This window comes from Fusarium venenatum (assembly GCF_020744135.1).
Source record: "Fusarium venenatum strain MPI-CAGE-CH-0201 chromosome Unknown EDB82scaffold_2, whole genome shotgun sequence".
NCBI lineage: Eukaryota > Fungi > Ascomycota > Sordariomycetes > Hypocreales > Nectriaceae > Fusarium > Fusarium venenatum.
The window spans coordinates 5952547-5974375 of NW_027072130.1; the positions used below are offsets into that span (position 1 = coordinate 5952547).

At 48.0% G+C, this 21829-nt stretch overlaps 9 protein-coding genes across 9 annotated transcripts; 5 read left to right on the top strand and 4 right to left on the bottom strand.

Moving 5' to 3' along the window:
• Positions 1-168: 168 nt before the first annotated feature.
• Positions 169-2364, bottom strand: EDB82DRAFT_499663 (uncharacterized protein). Its single transcript, XM_065608606.1, has 4 exons — positions 2247-2364; positions 1491-2188; positions 1068-1445; positions 169-1024 (listed from the first exon to the last, which is right to left on the bottom strand). Exons 1-4 carry the CDS (start codon positions 2332-2334, stop codon positions 431-433), a joined length of 1758 nt encoding a protein of 585 aa, XP_065464876.1. The 5' UTR covers positions 2335-2364; the 3' UTR covers positions 169-430.
• An 823-nt stretch (positions 2365-3187) lies between these two features.
• On the bottom strand, positions 3188-4067 carry EDB82DRAFT_174938 (acyl-CoA N-acyltransferase). Its single transcript, XM_025735239.2, has 2 exons — positions 3627-4067; positions 3188-3561 (listed from the first exon to the last, which is right to left on the bottom strand). Exons 1-2 carry the CDS (start codon positions 4024-4026, stop codon positions 3326-3328), a joined length of 636 nt encoding a protein of 211 aa, XP_025585966.1. The 5' UTR covers positions 4027-4067; the 3' UTR covers positions 3188-3325.
• Positions 4068-4324: 257 nt separating this feature from the next.
• EDB82DRAFT_555925 (uncharacterized protein) lies at positions 4325-5323 on the bottom strand (the record flags this gene model as incomplete). The annotated part of the gene is made up of 4 exons (XM_065609661.1): positions 4325-4867; positions 4919-4955; positions 5001-5228; positions 5280-5323. 4 exons carry the CDS (start codon positions 5321-5323, stop codon positions 4325-4327), a joined length of 852 nt encoding a protein of 283 aa, XP_065464877.1.
• A 109-nt stretch (positions 5324-5432) lies between these two features.
• EDB82DRAFT_545689 (uncharacterized protein) lies at positions 5433-9111 on the top strand (the record flags this gene model as incomplete). The annotated part of the gene is made up of 8 exons (XM_065609442.1): positions 5433-5568; positions 6247-6320; positions 6373-6376; positions 6418-6491; positions 7368-7479; positions 7634-8106; positions 8162-8296; positions 8353-9111. 8 exons carry the CDS (start codon positions 5433-5435, stop codon positions 9109-9111), a joined length of 1767 nt encoding a protein of 588 aa, XP_065464878.1.
• A 1565-nt stretch (positions 9112-10676) lies between these two features.
• Positions 10677-11802, top strand: EDB82DRAFT_475425 (uncharacterized protein; the record flags this gene model as incomplete). Its single annotated transcript, XM_025735243.2, has 3 exons — positions 10677-10916; positions 10968-11092; positions 11145-11802. 3 exons carry the CDS (start codon positions 10677-10679, stop codon positions 11800-11802), a joined length of 1023 nt encoding a protein of 340 aa, XP_025585969.2.
• A 786-nt stretch (positions 11803-12588) lies between these two features.
• Positions 12589-14523, top strand: EDB82DRAFT_174954 (cytochrome P450). The gene is made up of 3 exons (XM_025735244.2): positions 12589-13086; positions 13139-14387; positions 14440-14523. Exons 1-3 carry the CDS (start codon positions 12767-12769, stop codon positions 14473-14475), a joined length of 1605 nt encoding a protein of 534 aa, XP_025585970.2. The 5' UTR covers positions 12589-12766; the 3' UTR covers positions 14476-14523.
• A 509-nt stretch (positions 14524-15032) lies between these two features.
• On the bottom strand, positions 15033-16828 carry EDB82DRAFT_499675 (Alpha/Beta hydrolase protein). Its single transcript, XM_025735245.2, has 2 exons — positions 16515-16828; positions 15033-16458 (listed from the first exon to the last, which is right to left on the bottom strand). Exons 1-2 carry the CDS (start codon positions 16752-16754, stop codon positions 15184-15186), a joined length of 1515 nt encoding a protein of 504 aa, XP_025585971.2. The 5' UTR covers positions 16755-16828; the 3' UTR covers positions 15033-15183.
• A 2495-nt stretch (positions 16829-19323) lies between these two features.
• On the top strand, positions 19324-21062 carry EDB82DRAFT_174984 (uncharacterized protein). The gene is made up of 5 exons (XM_025735246.2): positions 19324-19562; positions 19641-20010; positions 20067-20184; positions 20241-20381; positions 20442-21062. Exons 1-5 carry the CDS (start codon positions 19416-19418, stop codon positions 20836-20838), a joined length of 1173 nt encoding a protein of 390 aa, XP_025585972.1. The 5' UTR covers positions 19324-19415; the 3' UTR covers positions 20839-21062.
• A 364-nt stretch (positions 21063-21426) lies between these two features.
• EDB82DRAFT_524751 (uncharacterized protein) lies at positions 21427-21813 on the top strand (the record flags this gene model as incomplete). The annotated part of the gene is made up of 2 exons (XM_025735247.2): positions 21427-21628; positions 21689-21813. The coding sequence occupies 2 exons, from the start codon at positions 21427-21429 to the stop codon at positions 21811-21813; spliced, it is 327 nt and encodes a 108-aa protein (XP_025585973.2).
• Positions 21814-21829: the final 16 nt, after the last annotated feature.

Below are 21829 nucleotides of genomic sequence, written 5' to 3' on the forward strand. Positions count from 1 at the left end.
CTATAAAGCTCAGTTAAAGCTCACCACGTCTGACACGGACTATGTATCACTCGATCGTCATTTTGCAATCCTCTTGGCGCTGCTGATCAGTTGGGCCTGTTCTCGGTAACTGGTGCCGTGCTGAACGAGCTGACATGTGCACGCTTCAATACGCTGAAAGAAAGGCTGGGCGGACGATAGTGGCTGCTTAGCTGCTTTATTGACTGCTATGACCTCAGCTTGACCGGGGATCATTTCGGGCTGACGCATACTACTACCGCCTATCACTCCGCACAACAGAGCATCACGATTGCTGTTCCAACTCAATTGTTGTCACACTAAAAGTCTTTGTCGCTCTAGATGCAAACATAGCGAATTGCCAAGAAAACAATAAACAATCAGATTACCGCGCCAAGTACAATTCCACAACAGCATCTTGTTCTTTTCCATTCTACTCCAATATCCGAATGACAGATCGTTCCCTCGAAAACCAGAATTCAAGTACACCTTTCAATGAACTGCATATCCAGCCGTCTGCATCATGGTCATGGTCATGGTGATCACTCGCGTTAACAACAAAGTTAAGTGAGAGTCGTCCTGCTCCCGCACCCTCATCTTGAGGCCCTCGATAACAGATCTGCGATGGATTCAAATACTTCTTCACACAATCCGTGCCCGGAAGATAATTCCCAACTCGGTAGTCCCCTAGCGCTCGTTGAGCCCCGTTGGAATATTCCAGTAGCATCCCATGACAATGTTGATCTTCATCCTCCCGAACCCACACGCGAATCACATTCTCCAAGGGCGCTGACGAAATGTTGGCATGATAATTGATAGGTGGGTTACTGAACCAGGGATGAGGAAACGATGGAGAAATACTGTTGCCGTGTTGTTTCCGAGGGTATGTTCCAAATACGGTTGCTGGCCCGACGTCTGAAGAACTATAAACGAATAATTTGGGGTTGGACTGGCCGAGGATAACATCTTTGTGCGCCCCCGAACGGTACGGGCCAACAGCGATATCGCCAGCCAGTTTGGTTCGAAACTATCACTGTTAATTTTATCCAGAATGAGATATGAGGACTAACCAAGAAGAATGGTTTCTGTGCTGTAGATTGTCCTCCTTCGAGCGAGCTTCTTAGTCTGATAATAATGGCTATAATCTCCTCACCTTTGGGAATCGGCAAGTATACTGACACAGCATTCGCCCGTCGTGTATCGGAAAGACGCTCAAAGGTAGTAGTTGCATGTGGGCTCTTATGGGTATGCGCATGAACTGCGTAAAGCTTGCTGTGCGAGAAGAAGAACGTGAGGCCACTCACAGCATACAGGTTAATAGTCTTGAGCTGCATCGACTGTGACACGCGGCCATAAAACTCGCAGTCTTCAAGACGAGGGGGGCTGGGAGTATCCCAGACCTGGAAACCTCGTATATGGTTCGGGAGCTGGAGCCGCAAGACGTTGAACTACCTCTAGTTAGACCAATAACATCCAAATGAGGGTTTCACAACCTCAAGTATCGCAACAACATCCTTGACCTCGCTTTCACATGTAAGAATAAATACTTCTCTGTTTGAGTAAGCTGGTTCATATGGCGGTCTTTCTTGAAGCCGTTCGATCTTGCGGATACCTCGATAGTCAAGGGTGAGTCGTATGTAAGGCGGACATTCATCAGAGCCCACAACAGCCGATTTTCCCCTTGCCCATGCCACAATATTACACAAAGGAACCGAAGGGCTCGGCATCGTCATGCATCGTTGTGACTGAGATAACTCCCGAGCCAGGCTCAGAGCTAAGATGCAGCGCCAAAATACCGCATCCTCGCTGTATTTGTATATCATGTGGGTGAGTTCTGCGGGAAGTCGGGCCAGCAGGGTGACACCATAAGACTCGGCTTTCTGACGAACAAGATCTATCTCGACCTCTGATTCTCGATCAAGTTGAAGACCTGGGGCGCCATTCCATAGGTTCTTTTGGCCTACTGTCGCCCATAGTCTATCGATAGAATCGACAACTTTGCAGTGTTCCATGAAAACACCAAGACAGACTACATGAAGTCCTACTGCCTCCGGAGTTTTGGCGCATTGGTAGCAGTTAGATGCCCAGCAGAAACTTCTATCGTTAATATCAACACTAGTATGAGGATATCCCGGATATACTGCCTGGCCCAGGTAGCTTTCTGATCCAGTATTAGGATCATCACATAACACTACATTCGATACATCAGCAAATATTTATCCTTGGTCGCGATGCCAAGTACGACTCACAAGGAGCGACGAAATCACCAGGCAACAATCCCTGACAACAGATACCGCATTGGGTGCGAAGACGATTATGCCGTAAACTTTTAACCATGGTGAAGATTATTACATTGGCATGATATACACGCCGGGAGGGGAACTAGACTAGATAGATAGTTGCTGACTGAAGTGTAACCTCGGTCGCGGATCATTAAAGAGCCGGTGAGTAGATGTCAGCAATGTCATGGGTGATTGGTTAGGGAGGAACGTTGTTCTGACAAGGGGCTGAGATACCGGTGTTGATGATATGAAAATGAAATAATATGGGTAATGAGAGCTCAATACTGGATGAACTAGACAGAGCGGTGAAGGAAAATAATTGGAACGCAAGGTGCTGGCATCAACAAAACATACTATGTTGTTTAAAATGGCAAAATAATAAAGATGTCAGAAGATATATAGCGGATTATATGGCAAGTTACTCTTTGACATGAAACTATATTTCTGAAATCTTTTCTTTTCTTTTTATTATAATGGCAAGTTCGAACACACAGGAGTTGGTCCAGACTTGCCTTCGGGACAATGGGGGTCAACCGACGATAGACACATGCAGGCTTTTGTGGTCCAAAACTCTAGATCAAGGATAGGCCAAGTTTTACTAGCCCTTTCAAGACCTTCTCCCGCTTTGCTCTGTCGCCTGAAACCGTCTTCAGGTATCTGTATCGTTCCTCGTGGACAGCCGTGGAACTAATCATTCCTATATGTATTTCACCAGGTACTGACCTCATGCAATATTCAATAATTGTTATAAAAATAGCCCAGAGACGCTGACATGTCGTGCTGCCCTTTCGACAGTCACGTCATGGTTCATCAGGAGTGCTTCAGCTTTAAAAGAGGAAATAAATGCTATTAGCGTGTTTGATTGGCCTGTGACGTCGTTGTTTCCAATCACTAGCTCAATAACTGTCACTTGTCATAAACGGCGTCTCTTCCCTGTTACACCGTCATTTAGCTGAGCTCTCAGTGACGTCGACCAGAGGTCAGCCCACCAGGCGTAGGGTTCAGGTAATGGCGTGACGCGAGTTCTAGACTAATCCAATTCCTTTTCAAAGAGCCCTGTCCTGGATACCGCCTCGTGGTCTCGCCATTGAAGCAACGTCTGCGGAATTCGGTAGGCTCTGGTCCGTGAACCCAAATCGTTGATATAAGGCAGAACCCGACTTACTAGCATCCACATACACTGCAACCTCATCCCTATCCGCCAGATTACAGCCCCATCTCATAAGCAAAGAACCTGCCCCGCGCCGCTGGTAGTCTGGGTGAGTGACGAGGGTATCAAGGTCTAACGCAAATTAGCTGAGGCCGAGACCCAGACAGCTACGTAGGCAGTCAACCATTACTACTTACAGTAATGCCTTTCGTTATCCATGACTCGCAGTCTCTCTCGCTCTTCCTTGGCAATGAACTCGTCGCAGATTTGGTCAGGTTGGTCCCCAGTCCACGGCGGATATCGACGACCCCGCTCTTGTGGCATAGAAGTATCCCACTTGGCGAAAGCGGCTATACGTGGTTTACTCGTGACGTCGCGGGTTTCCGGGTCGACGACTTTAATGTAGTGTTGAAACGGTTTGTGAAGGAGATCGTGGTGGTTGGCGTCGGTCCACCATTTTCGGACAGCGGGAGTATCAGGCCAAACACGTCGTATTCCCGGGTCAGTAAATGCTGCAAACCAGATTTCGGTGAGTGTAGGAATATCGTCCTGAACCACCTTCTCGATTTTCAGAGTTCTCGAGTTTGGATTTGCCATCGTTTTGTACAGTTGCGGCTTTATGCAAAGTTGAAAGATAGATTTCTTTGATGGTGAGATTTTTACAGCTGTCCTGTCCATTATAATGACCTTGTCGCTATTGGTTCGATAGACGAGTCTTTGTCATCGGGGTTCCTCCCCAGCGTTGCAGCCCAGGTTTTGCATCGCATGTCTTTGAAACTTATCAAGCGTCAATTTGGATATAGGTAATCTTATTGTTATATTATTATTTATCTTCATGATGCTCTCATCTAAACATGGTACGTGTATAACCATGTTTGGGCCTGAAGCTATACAACTATATAGAGGCTACAAGAGCCTTGAGATTATTGAGAGGCTCGATATACGATTCAATAGGGCTGACCTGTCGTAATGTAGTTTCCAACAAATCTCGCAGGTCAATCGTTGAATCAATCATGTCAGCCTGTGACGTGTGACGCTGAGCGTAAAGAGCGAGCGTGTATAGGTAGGCGTTGACCATTAGCGTATTAGAAAGGTTCCTCCCCGACAATAAATCGTTAAGCGGAAGCCATAGCTGGTAATCTCGTAGCAGCCTGACGCGTTCAAACTGCTTCTCGGGTGATGATGAAGGGTCAAGCTTTGCCAAATCCTGAGCCAAGGCGATCAGCATTCGTAGTTTCCTCCACGTGTCGTCTTCAGGATCCTTTTCTCTCAAAAGAATCTGGAATCTGTACATCTCGATGATTAAATCTTGCAGTATCAACGATCTTTCAAATTCAGACATCGGGGCTATGCATCGGTCGGAAGCTGGTTGCCAGGCTTTGGCAAGCATAAGGTAAAATCCTGATCTGTGTCCCAATCTTTGGCAGGTTTGCAGTATCTAGAGTCTCGTTAGTCCAAATCTCCATTCACTGTGGAACCCAGAACTCACAGCAGTAATTCCTTCTGATATTTGACACCGGCTCGACCTAGAATCGTCAGGACGTTACGTATCAAACAGACGGTCTACCCACATATCCTCGCACAGCCATAAAAGTGACATGGAAGCCACAAGCGCTCCATCTGCATGCTCGGGGCTGAAGTTGGCAAGACATTTTCTAAGATCCTGGATCGCCAGCATCTGGTATTGGTATTCTTTTCGGCGGGCATGTTGGCAGTGGGTAACCGATGCGACTTGGTATGCGGATAGAGCAAGGACTCCGTTCATGGCTAATCGGGAGCTGGCAATAATTCGAAAGAAGCTACGCGACGATTGTCAGCAGTAAGAACTACAATGAATTTTGTCAACATACCTTGGTAAGTAAGAAGATATGATTGTAAGTTTGCTAACACCCATTGCTGTGAGTCTATGTTGGTTGCTTGCAGCCTGGTAGACAAAGCACAGATCATCCTCGGAATAGATTGTCGGCTGCAGGGTTATCCGTATACGTGCGTCCGGGATTGGCATGGATCCTGTTCTTCTCCACTGCCTCACTTCCGCCCTGGCTTTTGCCGACCAAGGCCTTCGGGATTTGGTAGTCGAGGATGGTTGCAATTTATTATCGATCGGTGAAGTCTGGAGCAGGGTTTCTTCGTGCGATGGTGCGTCTTGGAATGCGCACTTGACTTTGTGCTTGGTGCAGTTTTGACTAGGGTTTTTATGAGCTATGGTTCTCTTTAGTATGCATAGGAGGACGTACCATTGAGGGTAGCTTTCGTCGCAACGGATATGGCGCCGCTTGCTGGACCAGAAAAAACACTGATTAGTATTTGGATCGACTAGTATCGATGTTCCAGTCCAACACACCATGTCAAGCAGCCAGTGCGAGATTTTGTATGGCTGTATATTGTCAATAACCGTGGAATTGAAGTCAATTTTAGCTTCTTACCTTCTTCGATTGTTATTTCTAGTGTGGTGGCTCATCGTGGACGAGATATATGATATGATGTAGGAAAAAGGTAAGTTAGTGGTTGACGAACGAGTAGCTTCGTATATCGAACGACGACAGCTAATCAACGGGGGTAGAGCGGGCGGAGAGCTAGCCGACTGGAAACAGGACGGTTTTATGCATCTTTAAGTAACTGACGCTTAGACGTTGAACATTCCAACAAAATGGGTCTAGTCTGCTCCCTATGACTCGAGAGTTCCTCCCCTGAGTCTAGACCCGGACGCCACTGGAGACTCGCAAAATAAGCAGTACCTGACTACGTAGTGCGAATGTAGAGAGAGGATCGCGATAGCTACGAGGTACCACTTGGAATACTGGACATCCTTTGCAGACCCGGCCGAGAACAATCCTTGGCCGCACAAGCTCCGGCCGTCATTCCTCGAAATGTGTTGGAGGCTTGTCAGGGTACGTTACCATGAACAGGGAAGCAGACGAATTGGAATGACCGGGGAACCAGGCAGGTGAAACATATAAACCTGGTGTATAATATGTGCATTATCAGCAGATCTAAGTCCACATAAGTATCCAGGTTTAGTCCTGAGAAGGAAATTGTATAGCCTAGTCTACATAGTTGTGGTATTGTAGAGTAGTATCGGCCACGGTAGAAGGCAGATTGATACATGATGGATCCGGGGTGGGTCAGGTGACCCTGGAATGCCGCGCTGTTGCATACGTACGTAGCAATAAAATTAATGACAGGAGGCAAAAGCAGACAAAGTTTTCTTTTTCAACCCAATCCAATGCAGCCTTGCCATGATTTAGTGGAGGGAACGGAGATGTAGTTATCGGGTGAGGCTTCCGGGGATTCCCAAGAGTTGTTCTTTGCTGATTGGGGAAAGGTGTATATGCAGCATGTCTCAGAGAGTGTGTGTGTGATCAGACGAAACCAACATGGATATTCGCCTGCTGCATATTGTGGCGTCGATAACGGAAAATACCATATAGTAATCATGCTAGGTATGTAGATTAATGGGGAAGCATACAGCCGAATAAGCAGACAGAGTGTCTGCCAATACCAGTGGCAGTGTCCACCCTACCTACTACATCCATAGGCTAGTAAGCCCTCTTCGTATCATATCAAGAAAGAATAAAGGCAAGAAGGAAAAGACAGGACAACTCGATCCATAATCAGATTCCCTGTTTTGGGATAAGCTTGCGACGTCGCTTAGGACGCTTTGACGTTTTACGGACCGATACCAAAAAGAGACGTCGCTCGAGGTGAATATCCACCAATACTCGGTTTGCAATCTGACCTATTTGCTTACTCAGTCACCTCTTCAAGGTTTCCTCTGGGCTTGATTGGTCTTGGTTTCTGAAAAAACGACCAGCCATAAACTTCTCTCCACAAACAAGACAATCTTTCGATACGCATACACGGGACGAACCTATCGTAGAGTGCCAACAGCCCATACAAGCTCCACTAACTCTACTGACTGCAGACCGCATCTCTAGTATTTATCTATTTCCGTCCTGAGTGGCCAGGAAAAGCTTGCAATTTCTGGTTATGGTCTTCCCCGGCGCCCTCAGCAGGGGCTGCGACCGTTGCAAGAAGCGAAAGATCAAGGTACATTCTTTCCTTTCTTCTTCTTATTCTGCACCCATTTTCACATGCCCAACCTGCTAATCCGCTTATGTCTGTCAGTGCGATGGAAGACGTCCAGGATGCAGACGCTGTGAGCTATACAAAGCCTCATGCCCTGGCTATGATCGCCCACTAGCGTTCCGATTCCACGGAGAGCCTGGTCAAAGTCTTGTCCGTGGTGAGCCCATTGCCCGTCGTAAATCTGCGCAGACCTTCGTCTTGAGCAAGGGGTCAAGTCATGGGCTCACTCCCACAAGGTTCACCAGCATAGTGGTTGCTCGACAACCCCAGCCCTCATTCGAGGATGAGTCCCTTGCCTTCTTCCTGCACGAGTACTGCGTGCATCCGGCGCCAGGCGTCATTTTGGGCCATATGGAATTTCTCGAGGGCATGTACAGGGACTCGAGCCGATCCTCGTGTATACGTCCGGCCACTCTGGCTATAGCTTACATGGCACTTTCCCGGCACTACAAGTCCTCAACGCTGTATGTTGCGGCGCGAGGCCACTATGGAGCTGCCTTACGTACTGTCAATAGAGATCTTTCTGTATCAAAACGGCCCCTGAAAGACGAGACCTTGGCGTCGTTGATGCTCATGGGTATGATTGAGGTAATACGGTGAGCCCTGCATCCCGATGATCTACGCACATTGACGAGACTTCCAGGATATTGAGTGCCAAGGGCAAACAACAAAAGCCGTGCACATGGCAGGTATTTCCAAGCTCTTCGATCTTGTTGGCCATCGGGTTCTCACCAAGGTTGACGGGTCTTCGCTCCATTCGTGGATCTTCACGCAATTGGTTGGTACATCTTTATCTGATCCTGATATACCTCGGGTACTGAGACAAAAACAAAGCAACTCCCTTCCCTCGTGTCCAAGGAAAGTATGCAATGCCTAGACATTCCTGACACACAACTGGATACCAAAAGGCATGTCGTACGCTTGGCACTGGTGGTGACTCGCATTGGGCAGTTTTACAGAGCCTCCAAGCAAATCACAGCTCCCGATTCAGCATTGACACCAATTGTGCAGCAAGCTCAGCTCGTGTCGCTCATCAAACAAGCCTTGGCAATCGCAGGGGAGCTAGCCATGATCCAAAAAGACGCCATGCCCACGAAACTCAGACCACAAGAAACGACGGACAAACGGCCCAAGAACCCAGCCAATCAGTCTCTCATCAGTTTCGATTCACGATGGACTGCTTCTAGGTGGAGTCAGTTTGCTTTGTACTTAATTCTCTTCTTTACGAGACTATCCAAGTGCTCGGACGCCCTGTTGCAGCTGGAAACTATAGGTGATGAGGAGACACAATTGGCCCGGACCGCCGGGGCCATCTCCGTAGGGCAGATCAAGACCATGATCCATAAGCTTTGCAGTGCCCTGCCTTATTTGATGGGTGAGGTCGACAAGCAGGGGCAGCCTCTCTCGGTGCCGGAACGGCAAAGCGTTATCATGTATCATCTCATTTGGCCGCTCTCTGCCGTCATTGTGAGTCCCCATAGCACCCCAGAGCAAGTGGAGGACGGGCAAACGAAGCTGAACGACATTCGGGATATGTACGGCATCAGGCTCGCTTATTTTGCCCCAGGTTTAGTGAGGGATTTGATGGCTTAGTGGCAGCCATGCACAGATAACAATGGCAAGAATAGATAAGCACAGACGATTAGTACGAGTACTATTAACGCTATAAGGATCTTCAGGGTTCCCGACAACCTAACACATCATTACCAAATGGTTCAAAGTAGTGGGATAATTGACTTTCAGGCAGTACATAATAGCTTGTGGCCATCTGCCTTCTCCTTCATTGAAGCCTGCACCCTTGCAATCTCGGCAGTAGCAAATTTTTATTGCGGTCCGCTTACTATGTATTGACTTACTGACCAATGTATGAGTAAACACATCGATAGGGGTAGAGATACCTGGGATCCAGATAAGGTGCCGCAAGACCATGGAGCAGGGAGTCTTGGCGTGTCTGTCATTGTGAGGGTTCCGGTAGCAGATCCCCCACAGCGGAATCATGATCAAACCTGGAAGGCTTCCCCATGCCAATTAACTTCTTTCTTTTGAAGAGTTCGTCCGGTATTGCTGTTCGGCGACTCCATCAACTCGAAACCAAGGGGTTAGAGGATTTTGCAAGTGTATTCTGATAGATCGTAAAAGCCCCAAAACCCGTGGGTAGCATTGAAGTCCGGTCTTTTTAGTATCCAAGACCGTCCTTAACGTTTTGGGCCCTAGTTTGCGACTTCACAGCTGGCTTCAATATCCACCTGTCAAGTCCACGGTTGATCTACATTGCGTGAACTCCATAATTACTTAGTCGACTCTAATTTGAAACTTGAGCAGGAAAAGCAATATGACCTGCAGATACAAATCTAGACACATCAAGTGCCGCACAATTGCCGATGCCATCCCCAGGCGTTTCAGTTCGTGCATACGTTCTTCATCAAAAACAGTAATGCTTGCGAAATTCGTCATATTCCAATCACGAGGTGACATCCAATTCCGCAGAAGCCTATGTAGGGTAGCATGATCGGCAATCAGAAGTGTCAGGTATCAATCAACAACAGAAGAAAGGACAGGGCTAATAGCCGACTCGGGTTAGACCGCATCATGAACTGTCAGCTTCCCATGTCACTCCACTCTTCTTCAACGCTACCCACGTTCCAGTTAACGAACATGCGCGAACTTCCTCCTCCACCCCAAATAACGGCTTACCTAACTCCTCTCGGCTAGCCATGCGAACGTCTCTCCGAAGATCATGCAACGCCTGTGCAAAAGCGAAGCATAGTTGCGATCTTGGGACACCCAAGTGCTCTCGATGCGTCAAGAGAAAAGTCACGTGTGTTTACGCAAATGAGCCTTTATCTTCATCATTGTCGACGATACCGGAACCGTCGGTTCGAGGCAAATCTGTAGACAAAGCTGGAACGAGGCGATCCCCCCCGAAGGACCGCGACTATGATGCCTATCATCACAGTTCAATGGCGTTATCCACGCCGGTGAGCGCGTCATTTGATCCATTTGACTCATACCCAACAACTAGACTACCTGGAGTTCATGTTCAGCGATTGATACAACATTGTAATATCAAACATCTGGACCCAAACCAAAGACCGATATCTGACTTTTTCCTAGTTCTCTCAAATATCTCCTTCCAATACTATCCTCTTGACCTCAATATGGCTTCCAATCCTTTCATCGTGTCGTGGTGGCCGCTTGCTTTAGCAGACCCAGCATTATTTCACGTGTCGATACAAACGGCATCACTGGATGAAGAACGTCGGGCTGAAAGAGGCTTCCCAGTATCGGAGCTTCTCATGGCTGATTCTGTATCGTTGATACGAAATAAGATCGGCAGTGGCTTGTTGGCAATCCAAGATGAGACTTTGAATTCTGTGGTTACCTTGGCTGCTATCGAGGTGAGTGATTTGAGTCGAGCAGCTACTCTTGATTACTAACTTTCATTTTAGCACGGAAAAGGCAACATCAGTGCCAGCAGAGCTCATATAGAGGGTGCTAAACGTATTGTTGGAATCCGTGGGGGACTTGATCAAGTCAAACAGGCAAGCCCGTTGACGGCTAGGATGATAGCTTGGTGCGTGGTACCGTCTCTCATGATTGACGAAGTGCTAACATAATCTCCTAAGGGTATCATTACTGGTCACAGGATCTCCCCAATACCAAACTCAGAATGAAGATGGCACGGGGGACGGAGTCAGCCCAACGCTTCAATGGCTCTTATCGTCGTCATTTTTGGAGACGCCAGACCCGGTTGTGCAGGCTCTTGATCTGCAACCCGAGATAGCGGGCGTGTTTACTCGTCTGCGCGGTATTCTACATCAACCAGATGCTTCAAGTCTGCTAGGCACAGAGCTTCATGATCTGACGTGTTTCGTCGTCCATAAGCTCCTACTCATGCCACCATACAGGACTTCGCCGCATTCCGAATGTCTACGATGCGCAATGACACTCTACATGCTAATAATTCACGGTACAACATATTACACGCATACAGAGCTTTCCAACAACATTGTTCAGCTGCTTAAAGACCATCTCCAGCCTCTGGCAGGAAAGATTGGGGGCATCCTCTTTGGCTCTCTACAAATCTGGGTTCTTTCCGTCGCCATTGTCTCAGCTACAGACCCAACAGAAATCCAGTGGCTAACTTACGCAGCCAGGATTGCCTCGAATGCTTTGGGACTACAAACATGGGATCATGTCGTCATTCACTTGAAGAATATTCTATGGCTGGAAACTGAGAGGGCAGACGTATTTCGTCAACAGTGGGCAGGTATTTTAACATGAACGCACATAATATTCCTCAATTCACATCATACGTACAACGCTTTTTGCCCTGCTTTTACTTGTCATCTGACTCAACCGCCTCCCTTCAAAAATGCACGACACGTCGATTCGTCAATCGTGCATCGCGTATTCGGATTCATGTCTTGGATCGGAGACTAGACCAATAATGTATTAGTCTCCGCTTGGTTGAAGATGCCATCAGGGGGCTGCTGGAAGGACAAGAGACGAAATTAGTAGGCCAATTTATACTACTTAAACCATACTTTTTAGACTATTTATTTTTGCACCCTAAAGCACAAATGTTAACGTTTTTGCTACCCACTAGAATGCCTAAGCGGCATTGTGAATTGAGGCAATAAAGAGGATCACAATCAGGCTATTTCCGGAACAACCCAGCAAAAACATTCAGATCAAACACTGAATAGATAACGGATACAAGCAATGATATTAGTTGATCTATGCTTGGGGTATTTCTCCGAGCTCACGATACTCGAGATCACCACATTGTGCATAATGCGAGACCGAACGAGCCAGCCAGCGGTTTCATCAATAGGGTACTCGCTTCACGTATAATTCTTGGGATTACGATGTATTGACGAATAAGACAGATCTGACCCGACATTTCATCAGTCGTCTTCCCCACCTCAGACATCGGAGTCTAGTCCATAACCGGACATCTCGAAGTTGCAGATATCAGTCCACCACAGCTCACCCCTAAATAAGCAGGCATATTGGCGTGACTTGGCAGATAATTCTGGACTTTTACCATTACTAGTTACTATCTCTGTAGACAGCATGTTTCGTATTCTTGTTCTTAGAACCGATCCGTCCTGACTGCTCAATTGGCCGGTCGCTTGGGGCCTTCCTTCTTTGGACTTGGAATGTATTTAAGAACTCTCTGCCCTCACCTAAGTTTATGATAGTGTCAACCATACCTCTTTATGTTATAGCTACCTAGCCAACAATGGCTTCGATACTCGAGTATGGGGCCAGCCTGGCGTCCGCCAATGTGTCCTTCTCAACAGCAACTGACATATCCAAAGAGAATGGCCTCTTCTCCAGCTGGTTTGAAAGATACAGCAAGGCTGAGATAGCTGTCACCATCATTGCTGTCCTTATAGCATACGACCAGTGTATGTATCTTTGGCGGAAAGGTTCGATCGCCGGCCCAGCATTCAAAATTCCATTCATGGGACCATTCATTCAAGCACTTTATCCCAAGTTCGACGCCTACCTTGCCCAATGGGCTAGTGGTCCTCTGAGTTGCGTATCTGTATTTCACAAGTAAGTTCAATATATCATTTTGCCACTACTCACACTCAACATACCATGTCAGGTTCGTTGTTCTCGCTTCTGATCGAGACATCGCACACAAAGTCTTCAAGTCCCCCACGTTCGCCAAACCATGCATCGTTCCCATGGCCGAGACCCTCCTGCGGCCAAGCGCCTGGGTCTTCCTCCAGGGGAAAGCCCACACCGAGTATCGCCGAGGACTCAATGGCCTCTTCACGAACAAAGCTATCAGTACTTATCTCCCTGTCCAGGAGAAGGTATACGATGAGTACTTCGCGCGTTTCATCGTAGCAAGTGAAGCCAACAAGGGGAAGCCAATGGCTTTCATGCGTCTCTTCAGAGAGATCAACTGCGCTCTCTCTTGCCGGACTTTCTTCGGTGACTACATTTCGCAAGATGCTGTCGAAAAGATTGCCGAGGACTTCTATCAGGTCACTGCCGCTCTCGAGCTCGTTAATGTTCCACTGTCTGTATACATACCTTTCACCAAATGTTGGCGAGGCAAACGCACGGCAGATGCTGTTCTGGCAGAATTCGCGTCGTGTGCCGCTGCTTGCAAATCAAACATGGCCGCCGGTGGTGAGCCGAAATGTATTGTTGATCAATGGGTTCTTCATATGATGGAGTCTAAGAGGTACAACGATCGTATTGCCGCTGGTGAAGCGGATGTCGAGAAGCCCAGAAATCTCATTCGCGAGTTTACAGACGAGGAAATCGGACAAACCATGTTCACCTTCTTGTTCGCTTCGCAGGATGCTTCCAGTAGTGCTACCACTTGGTTGTTCCAAGTCCTTGCCCAACGGCCTGATGTGCTTGACCGTCTTCGAGAGGAAAACCTCAGTGTCCGTGGCGGAAACAAGCAAAGGCCTTTCGAGCTATCAATGTTGGAGTCACTTCCCTATACCAATGCAGTCATCAAAGAACTCCTTCGATATCGTCCTCCCGTCATCTTTGTGCCCTACGAGGCCACCAAGACATTCCCCGTCACGCCCAACTATACGATATCAAAAGGTTCCATGATCGTACCTTCTTGCTACCCCGCCCTTCATGATCCCCAAGTGTACCCGAATCCCGAAACCTTTGACCCTGAGCGATGGATCACAGGTGATGCTGAGACCAAGACCAAAAATTGGCTTGTCTTTGGAGCTGGTCCCCACGATTGTCTAGCTCGCAAGTATGTTCCTCTGACTATGACCGCCATGATTGGGAAGGCGTCTTTGGAACTCGATTGGGTCCATCATGCAACTAGTCAGTCTGAGGAGATCAGAGTGTTTGCTACTTTGTTTCTAGAGGTATGTACAAGTATCCCCCTAACGATGCAATACTGACAAGTTCCGCTTTTAGGACGAATGCCAGCTGGTATTTACACGCCGAGAGTAAAGGGCTACAGTGGCTGTGCATATTTTCAGCACAAGCATCAGCTATCGGAAGATTTAAAATGGCACCCTGTCAATATTCTCGATTTTTGTTCGGTATTTAGATTATAGTTAACTCGGCAACATATCTATCAGTTGAGAAATATGCACAGTTTGATGTGTCGGGCAAAAGAAAATATACTTTTACATACGTTCTTTTAACTCTGAACCAAAGCGCAGTCCTTCTCAATTTACTAAATATGTATTATAAGTGATAATGCTAATACGTCAGTATAGATCTAACACCTGATAAAACAATAATAAGGTTCTTCCAAAATTGACTAAAGTTTCTAATAAATACATAATAGAGCCGCTGTATAGGTTAGTGCAGCAACGGTTCAACCATATGATATAGGTAATTAGGCAATGAAAGAAGCTTCTGTCGAGCTGTGCGGATGGCAGCCAGCTCTCCCTCTAAAAGGAACATATCATAGTGTGTCAGAATATAATGCTACTAAGTGCCGAGTATGTATCCATGCAAGGACCATTTTGATGAAGTGATATCATTCGTTTTTGGATGCGTTATCATAAAAGGTTTTTCAGAGTCTATTTATGAATACAGGGTGCCAGATTACCCTAGTCTATCTGAAAAACATGTCTCTGGGTGGAAGACAGAACAAGGCCCATTACACATTATATCTGGTCAATATGCTATAGCGCTTACGACTTTTGTTTAAGCGAAAACATCCTCGAGGAGGAAAGAAATCTCCTTCTTATGTGTGTCGTCAACGGCAGTGTAGGTAAGCCCAGTCTTGTTAACGTCAAAGACAATGTTGAGAGGGTCCTCGAGTGAGTACTGAGGCCAGGCGACATGCGCAGGGGCAGTCTCAACAGTGTTGGGGGTAATGTCGTGCATAAAGGCAACCCACATCTTGCTCATGAGGTCAGCGAGCTGAACAAAAGTTTCAGGCTTGCCCTCAAAGGGGTTAGCACCATAGCCAACACCCTTGACGTTGTTGAAAACGAAAGCAACCTCCTGGAAGTGAGTGGCTCCGAGAATAGGAGGGAGGCCGTTGACGTAAACGTTCCAGAGGTAAGTGAAGACGGGGATGTCGGCAGCAGAGAAGGTTTCGGCCAAGAGACGACGGCCAGCGTGTTGCTGGAAGTCACCAGCGAAAGAGGCAGATCGCTTCCACTGGAGACCATACTCGTTCTGAGGTCGGCCGACGAAAGAGGTGGGAATGCCTTTCTCAGGGTCGTCGGGGTAGAGCTCGGTAGCAGTAGCGACAGCATCCTTATCAAGGCCGAGGCTAGAGATCCAAGTTTGGAACTGCTCTGTAGTGTTGATGCCCTTCTTTCCGTAGGCAGTGCCCTCATCAAAGTTGTTACCCATCAGGAGAGGAACGTGTGCGAATTTGCCAGAGCGGAGGAGCTCAGGAGCCTGAGCAGTCATGAAGTCCCCGTCAACGACAGCAGTCAGAGGAGGGGTAGGGACGCTGAGGGCAGTGGTGCTGTTGAAGATGTTGTTGAGGGTCTCCCAAGGGACCTCACGGAGGCAGTCGAGGGTGTTGGAGGAAGAGGCACATCCAGTCTTCTTGACAAGGGCGTCGTAGTAGTCCTGCCAAGAGGCAGCGTTCCCGAAAAGAGCAACAGGGCTACCAGACTCGAGGATGGCGGCACGGAAAAGATCGTCATGCTGACCGTCGTACGCAACAAGTTGCATACCGAGGGATCGAGCACCAGCAGACTCTCCCCAGACTGTGACCTTGTCGGGGCTTCCGCCAAAGGCAGCGACGTTGTCGTGGAGCCACTTGAGGGCCATGCGTTGGTCCTTGAACGCAAGGTTGCCAGCGTTCTCCTTTTGCATCTCGTCACTGAAGAGGAAACCCCATTGGGAGACACGGTAGTTGATGGAGGCAGCAATGATGGGCTTACCCTCCTTAACGGACTGGTCCACAATCCAGCTGAGATTGTACCTGGGGTCACGAGAACCACCGTTGGTGTAGCTCTATCATACGTGTTAGTAATAGCTCAAAGTTAAAACTTGTCAAGGTCAGGACTTACACCACCGTGGACCCAAAGGCCAACAGGAAGCTCGTCTCCAGCATCAACACCTGAGGGACGAACGATGTTGATCGTCAAGCAGTCCTCATTAACAGGGCTACCAAGGGACTGGGTATCGGAACCGTAACCGATGCACATCCATCCGAACTCCTTAGCATCTCGGTGACCAGTCCAGGCCTCATCGAGAGCCTTGGGGGAGGAGAAACGGAGAGAGCCTACAGGAGGCTGGGCATATGGCATACCAAGGAAGAGATCATGGTTAAACTCATCACTGTGCTTGCCATGGTAGGTACCGTTGCGAAGTTGGACAGCAGGGACACCGGGAGGAGGAGGGGGAGGAGGATGAGCACCAGGAGGGCCAGGGGGGCCAGGGGGGGGAGGACCTCTAGGCCCAGAATGACCATGAGGACCAACACCAGGAGGGCCAGGAGGTCCTGCACGAGGATGAAGCGGGAGAACAGATGCCTCTGAGAGCGTCAAGCCTGAGACAGCAGCCAGGAACAGGTTTAGCGTGTTTGGATGCATGTTGTAGCGTGCTGTGGAAAGGACAGGGTGCTTTTGTCTTGGAGGGTGAAAAGCTGGGCTTCTAGAATGAGGTTCTCGAAGGGGAAGGAGAAGAAGAAGCTCGTGGAAGACAGACTTGCATCAGTGGCTTGATGTGCAATAAGACATGTCGATCACATCGGCTCAGCGGTTCTTTAAGAGCAAACGCCTAGTGGGCCAGTCGTCGCATAATGCTCGGAGCTTTACCCATGCGAAAGGCAAAGACGGCCAACATGGCTGCTCTGAATGCCTGTTGTAATTTGCCGATTGTCTTGGGGTGACCCATGAAGGATAACTAGATCCGAAGGACATCCCCTGGCCTCCGCCTGGAAAACTGGGCTCGTGAGTCTGTCATTGGGATAGTGGGAGACGAACAGGAGCGAAAACACTCTCAGAGGAATATACTTTGACTAGGCCTGTCGATCCCTTCCACATTTCCATGACTGCACCGAACAAAGTGTGCCGATTCAGGTCAGCTCCCCCACCTTGAATCGGCATGTTCGAGTCATTCAAACGGCTAAACAGATTTGTTGGAGATCTCCTTCTTTCTAAAATCTCGTTGCTCCGTTTGTTAGCTATAACTACTGTGGTTGATATCCATTTACCGTCTGCCCGCGGTCTTTAGACCAGATCCTTCAACGCTAGGTCCAACAGATAGCCCAAAACCTTGTCACGGATCCCTTTATTTCCGAAATGGTTTGAAGGAAGGAAGGAAAGAAAAGGTGTTGGGAGGGACCCTTCGACATTAAAGCAGAGTGAAAAGGGACCAACAAGTGTCGCAACAGCAACTACGTTGGGTTTAGCTCCAGCCGGTGAGCGCTAGGAGATGTCTCAAACTGTACTAAGAATCGGCCGACATTTGACCCATAAGAACCCAACATGTCATGGCTCGCTTGGAGACGTTGCGTGATTAAGGTATAGAAAGGGCATGAATCCTATAATAGTGACATCTCCAGTATAATAAACAGAAGCCGGGAGCGCGGATATTTCTCCGCTGTCTGCTGGTGGATAAGTCGACAAGAGATTTCCATTTAGCACGGCTTGGCACTTCAGGCATTTGCTCGGTTACCGCGGGTTTTCCCCGTCTTAGGTTATTCGTAAGTTAGTGAGGGAGCTAGAGGGACAACAGTTTGTCACCAGCTTCCTTCGCGTCACACTTTGGTGGGCTTGCAATCAGCTACCGTTTGTCTGTGCAATACAACCCGCGGCCGCTGTCAACGGATTTTGCATGGACAGAAGAGAAGGAACGAGAGTCCAACGTACGAGAATTAGGGACCTAGTAAGCAAGGTTAAATTTCGTGTCCACATTCTCCATATGATTTGCCTCTTAGCTTCGTGGGAGACCACGAAATCACCCTTTTAGTGTTACACTCGGCTACACGATTCCCCCACCAGTAATGTTGAAGACAAAGACAATGTAACCTTGTCTCTGTAATTTCTCAGTTTCCAACAGATAGATTTCCAAACCCGCGGTTCATGCGTGTGTGCGTTCCTGCCGAGGAGCCGGATCTTCATAATTTTTTCTCTCTTATCTGCCAACGAAGACGAGTACAGTAATGATCATCCTTCTGACCCTTCATCCCCACGTGGATTTGCACCTGCAACAGCAAGGATTTATCGTTATGCATCTTGTCGTTTCACCATGTCCATTGTTCACAGAGAGCGAAGGATCCTGAATTTGTTGTTAAAATCTCCGTGGCTTCGGCGGCGCGTTTGACCCTAGCATGCATCTCCTGGCTCAGCTGTCCAAGCCAAAGGGGTATTTATGTTGTAAAATAAGCATGTTCACTAAATCAATTGGCCACAGTCTTTCTCATCACTATGAAATATACGAGTCACCTCAGCCACAAGCGTCGAGCTAATTACACTTGCAAAGCTAGTGGCGTTAGAAGTCGTTAGCTTCCAATCAATGATGGATTGCATCGAAGCAGAAAGGGGTTCCGTCATTAGCTGAACTCTGTCCTGCTTTAGCTGCAGCCGTAGCCCGGCTCTCCGGGTGGATGCGCGATCAATGCGCCGGCCCAAAAGTCCCCAGTTGTCGGCGGTTTTGCCAATCTTTACCACAACTACTGTTGATGGCCTGAGGGACCTCGGTGTCGGAACCTCCATTCCAAGGTTACTCCTGGCCTGACGCTAACAGATGACTGGCGCACTGCAGCGCAATTGATGATCAGCACGATGATATATATCTACCGGGACCCAGGGATCTGCCACTGTAACCAGGATTCGTAATGGAATTCAGATCGGCGTTGGTTTCAACAGTTCTTGCACTCCATTGAACCCAATGATCTGAGTTTTCTGTTTCTTTACTTTGTCTCTTCTTAAGTCTTTGATAGCTCCCACTGTGACAGGGTCGCAATGGAGGATGAGCGAGGAACTCGCTTGCTTGCGTCCATTTGGACGTTGGCGCTTCTAAGTCTTATCCTATTGTTTCTGCGTGTCTACTGCAAGCGATGGCGAGGCAAAGGATTGTGGTACGATGACTGGTTCCTCATCGCGGCTCAGGTTAGTTGGAGCTCTACCTACTTAATCAACAACATCGAAGCTGTTGGTGCTGACCAGTGGATCTGTCCCGCCTTCTAGGTAACGCTAATGATCTCTGTCGCCATCAACACGTATTTGGTCTCTCTGGGGTTCGGCCGGCACAAGGCAACCATCAGCGACGAAAACTTGAAAACGATCAACCTCAACACTATCGTCGGAGCTGCTTTCGGCATCATCGCAACGACGACTAGCAAAACGTCCTTCGCTATCACCTTGTACCGAATCGCCACCAACGTATGGATGAAATACTTCCTAATCTTCGTCATCATAACCATCAATGTCTCCATGAACTTGGTCTGGATCTTTGGTCTTGCCAAATGTTCTCCTCTTGCCCGAGTCTTCGATAAATCGGTACCCGGTACTTGCTGGGACCCAAAGGCGCTACTTCAGTTCCAATTATTTGCTGCCTGTGAGTTTTGGTGAAGAATTAACAAGGTGGTTGCCCTGTTGACTAATTCTGTCCAGACTATTCGGCCGTTCTCGACTTTGTCTTGGCACTCCTCCCCTGGGCCATCTTGATGCGAATGACTATGCGACGACGAGAGCGACTTGGAGTAGCTGTTGCAATGAGTTTGGGTGCCATGTAAGTTTGGTTCGCTTCCTAAAGTACTTATCCTTGTGAGCTAACGTCTTTTTCAGTGCTGGTATCACCGGTATCGTCAAGTCTGTCCTTGTGGTCAGCATGAAGAGTGACGATATCACCTACGACCGCGTTGACCTCACGATCTGGACCCTGACTGAACCTGCCGCCTCTATCATGGCCATCTGTATTCCCGTTCTGTATGTTTCGTGCCCTTACTATTTTTTTTATTTGAATTGGTTGGAACTAACCCAAGACAGGCGAATGCTTTACCACGAACTAAAGTCAAGCTCGAGAAGTTACAATAAGAACAAAACCGGTACAAATCCCAACGATCACGAAACGAGAAATACAGTCCCATCTTCAACTCTCAGAGCATCCAGAAGATATGGTCCCAACTCGCGATACGGCCGAAATTCCGTGGTTATTATGTCAGGCTGGCAAGAGTCGCAAGAACATCTCCAGGATTCCGACGAAAGCATTAGCGGGTTGAAGGTATCCGCGAATGCTGGCGGAGTTCTGAAGACTGAGGAGGTCAGGGTTCAACACGAGCGCCTGAGCACCTTCAGCGACGAAAACTCGATAGAGTTGAGGAACTTGCCGCAAGCTCAGGTCAAAGGTGGTTATCAAAGCCATGATCGAGCACCTTCTTTCTAAAACAAAAATCCTTTTTTCTCCCATTCATATTATTTACTATGTATTTATGATACCCTCTTACAACAGACAACATCCATTTGCTTGCCCAGTGGAATTTAATTTTGCCAAGTCATGCAGTCAGGTCCACACGCGCAAAGGCACTCGAGTCATCGAGTGTTGTCTAAGTGACGTACCTACTCAGATCTCGACCATCGATCACGGTCCGTTCCGTCTTAGATCCAGACAGGAATTTTGTCAGGTACCATTTGCTGTTTCAGGGACCTATATTTAGCATTACGTGCCTACCTAGTTTTGAAATCGATAGTGTGACAACACTAGGAGCGCCACCATGTCAATGGCAGATAGCTTTTGCACCAAATTATCGAGAATGTCAATCGGTAGACGTAAAATGACGCTTATCATAGCACCGCTTCACTCAAGAGCCACAATTAATACCTGGGAGAGCAGAGTTAAAAAAGAACATGTCTTTCAAACGCTTTTAACTCAGATTTGCCTCATGTAGCCTCCCACTACTCACTCATTCAACTCATGCTGCAATATCTGCAATTGCATACGCTCGTTTCAACAGTTATTTTTCAGCACAACAAAATGACTCGCATGTCCCTCCTTAACTTTGTGGCTATCACTGGCCCCCTTCTCGAAGCGAAAGCCGGCCCCTGCCGGCCAACAACCACAACCATGACAAGCCTCGCTGAGACCTCATCGGCGGCTGCCCCCGATTCTGCGACTACTCGGTTCGGTATTGCTACTGTTACGGCTCTCGCGGATGCTACCACTATGACTAAAACGGGTTCCATGACTTCTACTGCAGCATTAGCCTGCCTCGAAACTTAGCTGCTCATTAACCTAGGACTCGATGATAAAACTGACAATATCTCACCCTGGACTATTGGTAATCTCGACATAACCCAACGAGAACCTCATGCTGGAGTTAACGCTGTATACGCTATACAAGTTGCATTCAGAAAGACGTGATTTATGTAAGCTTATA